Genomic DNA, 7,078 nt, shown 5'->3' on the forward strand with positions numbered 1-7,078 from the left:
TGGTTGTATCAGTCTTTTAGGAATAGACACATATTAATCTAAAACTGTGCCAGCCTGGATTGTTAGGAGGTACTGTTCTATTAATCTGAAGGTCAGGTGCTTTTATATTGTCACTAATAACCAGAATTTCTACAGCCTTACTTGACTTTAGGGAAGAGCAAAAACTGAATAATCTGATACTAAATATTTCAATTGTTTTGGTGCTTCTATTTCTCTGATATTCATTGCTATCTATCAATAACAACAGATGTTTCTGTAATTTCTTGGTTATTGCTTATTTCAGTTCTCTCTATTGTAGGCAAGTGGTCAAACTCTAAAAATAAAAAAACTTCAAATCAAAGGGAAAAAAAGTAATGAACAAAAGAGAAGCAGGAAATTAGCAGGAGATACAGAGGATGAAGACTCTGCAACTACAAGCATCTCCTTAAAAAAAGGAAAAACAGACACTAAAAAAAGAAAAATGGATGAAAATGTTTCTGTAAGCCAATTAAAGCAAGAAAATTTCACTGCTATTAAGAAACCTAAAAGAGATGACTCCAAGGACCTGGCTATATGCAGGTAAAGTGGCAAATACTAAACTTGGGTAAGTGTTGAAACAAGTAGTGCCTGATGCTTATCTGTGTTCTGGGGAACAAGAACCCTATTCTTTGTCATGTAGCCCATACAGGTTGTGATAATCTTGAGTGTAAATACAAAGGATTTAATGTGTGCATGCTGGGAGTCTCTTTATTGACATTTTTCTCAGCCTTGCACAGGGCAGAGAACAAAGTGCTTTCCTTTCATGAAGTTAACAGGTTGGCAGTACATGATGAATTTATGGAACAGTGAAAAACCTCTGTGAATATATGAAGAACTTAAAAATATTAATTTAAAACCTTATTTTATTCAGCATGATTCTCTCAGAATTGGAAACTCATGAAGATGCCTGGCCTTTCTTACTTCCTGTAAACTTGAAACTTGTTCCTGGTTATAAGAAAGTTATTAAAAAACCTATGGACTTTTCCACCATTAGAGACAAGCTTAGTAGTGGACAGTAAGTAAACTTATTGTAAATTTTACTTTACATTTTAAAAATATTTAAGTGTTGAAATACAGTACCTTTTTTAAAAAATTAGTGAAACTATTTTGATCTGCCTGCTCTGGCACCTCTGTGATTACTTTTCAGTCAAAATAAAAATTCTTAACCATATACTTTTGTCTTTGCCATATCCAAGTGTAGCATGTCAGGTGGGAGAACCTGCAGAATTGGCTGAAAAACAATAAAACTGGCAGGTCAAATGCACAGAACCCATCAACAGGAAATTTTTTTTTTTTTCCTCATCTTTTCTCACTGAGACATCTTAGAGTTGTTAAATGTAGGCAAGAACCAACTGTGTGGGCTTTAAGCTAACGGAATCCCTGTAGATAATGTTGTAGCTGTGGAGTGAACTGGTACCCCTGTGGAGGGAAGCCAGGTAACGTTCCAGTAATGGTGGTTAATAATTTTATAGTCCTAGAATTAGACTGCACAATTTCTTAAAAAATGAAAAGACACTATATGCCTCTGCTCCCCTTCCCTCCTTGTTACATCCCTGTGCAATAATGACTCCCCACCAGCACAGAAAATTTTGTCATCCATCCATAACGGTGGACCCCCTTCAGTGGCTGTCAGCCCCACACAAAGTGCATTTCCTAGGATAATGCAAGGGACTCCTTAACCTCTTTGGGCTTTTTCTCGCTTGAATCTGAGATTTAAATGCTCCACACATGCTCATTGGTATCAGTAAACTTGTAACTTTTACTGTCTTTCTTTTTAATAATTCCTGTGAATAGTGGAATACTATTTGGGCCATGTATGTTCAGGATAACAAAAAGAATAACAAGGACAGTGTTACGGGATTGATCTAGGCAGCCAGTTTTGTACCTGATGGTTCGCGTTTGACGTAAATGCCGCTCTGCTCCAAGCTATCTTTGAAAGGACTTGAGCCCAAGAATAGGTGAATAAAGGGAAAAATAGCCATAGCATTTTAACTAGAGAGCTATTAAAGAGAAGACGGAAGCTAATTTTTAAAAAAAACTGTTTTCTAGTACAGGCTTGAAATTCTACCTTACAGTTTTTGAGGAAGATAATTAATTCAATGGTGAGAGAGTATTTCCTTCCACTGGTGTTCATTTTCTTGTTAATATTTAAATTAGAATTAAAAAATTAAAAGTAGAATTAGCATGTAAAGCATTCATTGAATTTTCTGTGGCTGGTTGTAAATTCACTGATATTAAGGTAGTTCTTTCTCATGTAGTTGAAGTGTTTTTCACCTTTGATTCTCCATGTCCCAAAAATCATTCACCTTTTTCTTCTTTCAGGTACCCCAATCTTGAAGCGTTTTCGCTAGATGTCAGGCTTGTTTTTGACAACTGTGAAACCTTTAATGAAGATGATTCTGACATAGGCAGGGCTGGCCACAACATGAGGAAGTATTTTGAAAAAAAATGGACAGAGATTTTCAAAGTGAGCTGAAGTTACAAGAACTCTTCTTGTCCTTTTTCTTTGGTTTTCTGTTTTGTTTTGGGTTTTTTTTTCATTAAATGAGGACTGATAAGACCAGCAATGTGAACTGTATTTACATGAAGTGCAAGGCACATACCTAAGTAATGACTGTTTTTTTTCCTTTAAAATATCACAGAATTGTGATACTAGTTCTAAAGGCTTCACTCCTACAGCAACCATGGCCCCTTGGTTATTGGTTTTTGTGTTTTAACAAACTAATTTAGGTAGAACAGGGAAGCACACCCAAAGAATTTCAAAGAAAGGGGTGTAATAGTGCAATAGCAATCTAAAATATATCAAAACGCACTGAATATTCAACCACCAGAGCTCTACTTGGGGAAATGGTTCTCTTTTCCCTTTCAATAAATATCTATTTTTCATTTTTTTACTTTGTAGTTTATTTTTTAGTGAATGTATTTAATTTTATGAATTATTTATGATTATACAGCATTCAGAATCTTCGTTTTCTGTGAAAAGGAAGAATTAGAAAATTGCTTTAAATCTTGAAAATACAACAAGGAATGTTTTAAAATATAAAACAAAGCCAAGTAAAACTGTTTACACTGATGTGCTGTAAAAGCACTAAAAATTAAATCTTTACTGTAGAGTTACAAGTACATTTATATATATGTTGCTGCATCACCTGTGTAGTTAAATTGTATTTCAAAACAGTGAAGAAAAATTGAGACATGTATATACTGTTCATTATTGTTTATATTAAGTCTTGTTTTAAATATGTATGATGTGTACATATTGTTTGCAGACATTATTGTTTATGCCTTAGGAGGATGGTAGCATTTTATTTTAGTCTTAAGGTAATTACAGCTATATGGCTTGTACAGTAATTATCCTCTACCAACACTGTGGAGTCTCCTTAATCTTGGTAGTGCCTGCCTTTAAAACAGGGTGTAGGGGATATTAGTTTTCCATTTTTCTATTTTGTTATATAATTTCAAGCCACCACGGCCTCAAATTCAAGTATAATCATTTGTATCCATGTGGAATAAAATTGTGACAATTTCCTACGCACACAGTATTTTTTCATAGAAACATTTCCCTCCATTTGCCTTGCCACAGAAATAACAAAAAAGACATTTGTAACCACTGTGTTTTATCTACTGTGTGTTGTGGTGGCCTGTTGAGGCAGATAGATCAGAATTTTTTTTGTACTAATGTAAGAGTACTTGAAGTTTTATTTAAAAGAAATGTTGTGGAAAGGTAGCATTCTTTTTCTTTTCCTTTTTTAGGAGTGTTATTTTTCACTAGTATGTGTGGCACGGATACAATAAAAGACTGTTTTGCAAACCAGATTTTCTTGGCGATTTTAATACTTCAGTTCCTGTGTACGCAGGAATTTTTTTAATAGTATCTTGGGAGTCTTGCATTTAATATCTGGTTCTTACTGTGATGCATCTAATTCTCCTGGCCTTTTAATGGTAATTCAAAAAGAAGTGCTTGCCAAGCAGTCAGAGTGTAGTTCAGCCGCCTGTTTGAATGAGGGTAAATAATGTCTTCCTGAGGCCTTCAGCTGACCCTTGGGCTGCCTGGTGTTTGACTTGTTTCTGACAGTCCTGTTCACTGTTGTTACAGTGGGAATGCACGTGGTAGTTTAAATACACGCCACGAGTAATGTTTCTCAAAGCCGCTGTCCACGCAAGGGTTTGTGGTTTTTTTTGGTCTGTAGAAGGGCATGAGTCGTAATCCTTGCTCTGACTGAAGAAAATGGAGGAATGACAAACTAATATTGTGGAAGCCCAATACCTATAGCTCCCTCACCAAGGAATGTGTTGGGGTTTTGGGGGGCGAGAAGTATTGGTTTTTCCTTTTAAACTAGACCTGCCATGTTTGAGTCTCAGAGCCTTGTTTTATATACTGCCTTGCCATCATACTTCTTGTCTTTGCTGAGAAAGAGCAGTCAGTGCCTGGTTTAAAAAAAAATAATTTTTTTGTTTCTGTTGCCCTCCCCAGAACATCTTGTTCAATAATATTTTTCTTTTCTAAAGTCCTGTTAGAATAATTTTTGTTACCTAGAATAAAAAAAATGCACGTTTGGGTGTCATGCAGTCTTGTATTCTAACATTAGCTCCACCACTGACTGCTGAAGACTTTTAATAAAAAGGTTTGCTGACATGTTCCAAAGATGTGAAAATTAATCAGTTTTTTGAACATACGATGGTAGGCTTGTGTCTTCTAAGTATGCTTAGATTATTGGGAAAACCATTTCTTTGATGCAAAACAATTAGGTTTTTTTCTGTACTGGTTAATGCTTTATCTGCCATAATAGATCTAATACTAGTTTTCTGAAAAGTCAGAACAACATTACCAGCTACACTGCATACATAGTTGCATTTTTTTAGCTTGTATCCTAATTCAGCTGAACAACTGGGAAAGGTCAGGCAATAACAGCTACTTTAGCTGTGACAGGGAGACAAGCATCACATCTCTTGACATTACCAATGTATTGCTTTGCTCACTAGCAACCAGCATCTTCATTACTATTTCAGTAAAATTAAATGTACAGGAATTGTTATATTTGAATGGCAAGCTTGAATCATACACATGCCATCATGTATCTCCACAGAAAAGAGCAAAAATTTAACCACTAGAAAAATGTGCTTAACTTTTTGTCTTTGCTAACTTTCTCTCCTGTTGATGTTTCTGTCTGCCTGTTTTATTAGAGGAAAAGTTTTCTAGTGTGCTCTCTTCCTTTCTGAATGAAGTATCGTGGTTTTAGTTTAGAGAAGATACTGACAACCTTTCAAACTATTTTAAAGTACCATTAATGGTGCTCAGTGAAGAGTGTTCTGGTTGTGAGTGTGGGTTCTCTTTTGTCTCTTGGCATCTCTTTGGAAAAAAAATTGGATGATATAAAAGCAGTTGAAAATGAGAAGTTGTAGTTGTCTTGCACAAAATACATATCTTCAAAAAGAGGTCTAAAGCTTTTTCTTTAATCTTTTTATATGATTTCTGTAGTTTCCTAATGACGATTGGAAGGATAGGGGTGCTCTGTTAACTGTGAAGGGGCACAGACATCTGAGGAACAGTCGTTTTATATAATACCAGAATGGGTGGCCTATGGGGCTTTGTTTATTAAACTTGTGTCATTCCTAGATGTCAAATTTACCAAAACGTGCCTGCAAAGTGAGGGCTAGGAATGACACAATGTTTAATAAACAAAGTCCCATAGGCCACCCCTTCATTCTGAAATCAGGAACATCACAATTAGGCTATTTGATTATGTAACTCTTTTCAAACTACCTTGAGCTTAGAACTTCACAGTTAGCCAGAACTTTTTATAGCTGTAAGATTCAGAAAAATGAATGTATTATTTTTTATTACACAAATCTGTTGTATTGTCCAAACTAACCATTGTTACTAGAATTGATAGTAGCTAAATTTCTGGACTTATAGCAAATAATTTCGAGTTTCTAATCCATAAAATATTATGGAACAGTCTTCAAATGTATTGTTGTGGTATTTGCAATCCACACAATTTAAGCGTGTCGTATTCACAATCGACCGTCTTACCTTCCTCTTCAGTAAGGAAGTCCCTAACAATCGATAGATCTTTTAAGGCTATGAGGTGCTTTTATTTAGTAATGTATAATCTTACAGATTGCTAAATCAATGTAATACATAAGAAATAGACTGAATGCTAGCCATCACCTACGATTCAGAATAATTAATGGACAGTCATCAGCCAGTGAATCAAACAGCGTGCAGTCAGGTAACGTACTATGGAGCAGAACGCAAGATCATACAGACCCAAACAGGGAAGGCAGACCATTACATAAAAGGAAATGTTTCCTGGGCAAGGAGTGACTCCAAGAAAAGTGGCTGTTTTCCTCAAAAAATGTATTGTGGAAACCACGTACCTATACCTCCCTCACCAAGGAATGTTTTGGGGGAAAACCAGTATTGGTTTTTGCTTTTAAACTAGGCCTGCTATGTTTGAGTTAAACCGTTTATTTTTCATGAGTTGTTAAGCATGTATCTGGATGTACATCTCCTGCTAGATGCTGGGGTTGGGGGAGCCGTATCTGTTTGAAACCCCTTTAATTAAGATGTTAATAGCAGGTAACTTCACACATTCATTTGCGCTCTGGCGCATCATTCCCTGGTGGGAGCAGCAGGCCTGGGGCCGGCCCCAGCCCTTTCCTCCGAAGCTCAGGGCCACACTGGTGCCCTGCAGCAGCCGGGGAAGGTGCAGGGCCGGGCGGTCGTGACCCTTTGCTCCGCCGCGGCAGCCCTGGCACACGGAGCCATCGCTCTCTGGGGCAGAGCGAGTGTTGAAGCCTGCGGCCGCGTGGTGACTGGCACTGCCCGCAGTGGATCCGTGCTGAAGATGCAGCAGAACCCCGGAGCGAACCTGCCCGAGATGCTGCTCCCCGCTTCCCTCCTCCGGGCCCCGCTGCCCTCATCACAGGTACCACCCCCACCCCCTTCCCGCCTGCCTCCCGCTGAAGGGGCGACAAAACGCACCTGGGCAAATAAAATGGTTGCGGGTGTTCTATGGATCCGGGCCACCACACCTGATAAGTGGAAGGCGTTTGG

At 37.6% G+C, this 7,078-nt stretch overlaps 1 protein-coding gene across 1 annotated transcript; it reads left to right on the forward strand.

Annotated features, from left to right (window-relative positions):
- The first annotated feature begins 304 nt into the window (after positions 1 to 304).
- LOC104524611 (bromodomain adjacent to zinc finger domain protein 2B-like) lies at positions 305 to 3,832 on the forward strand. The gene is made up of 3 exons (XM_010167548.1): positions 305 to 558; positions 890 to 1,033; positions 2,341 to 3,832. The coding sequence occupies exons 1-3, from the start codon at positions 461 to 463 to the stop codon at positions 2,492 to 2,494; spliced, it is 396 nt and encodes a 131-aa protein (XP_010165850.1). The 5' UTR covers positions 305 to 460; the 3' UTR covers positions 2,495 to 3,832.
- The last annotated feature ends 3,246 nt before the right edge of the window (positions 3,833 to 7,078 follow it).

Source organism: Antrostomus carolinensis, unplaced genomic scaffold (assembly GCF_000700745.2).
Source record: "Antrostomus carolinensis isolate BGI_N321 unplaced genomic scaffold, ASM70074v2 scaffold53190, whole genome shotgun sequence".
Lineage (NCBI taxonomy): Eukaryota > Metazoa > Chordata > Aves > Caprimulgiformes > Caprimulgidae > Antrostomus > Antrostomus carolinensis.

Bases quoted from the DNA above. Each gene is read 5' to 3' on its own strand.
- LOC104524611 (XM_010167548.1), top strand. From the start codon at position 461: ATGGATGAAAATGTTTCTGTAAGCCAATTAAAGCAAGAAAATTTCACT. The intron at 559-889 runs GTAAAGTGGCAA...TATTTTATTCAG, and splicing joins AAGGACCTGGCTATATGCAG to CATGATTCTCTCAGAATTGG. The intron at 1,034-2,340 runs GTAAGTAAACTT...TTCTTCTTTCAG, and splicing joins GACAAGCTTAGTAGTGGACA to GTACCCCAATCTTGAAGCGT.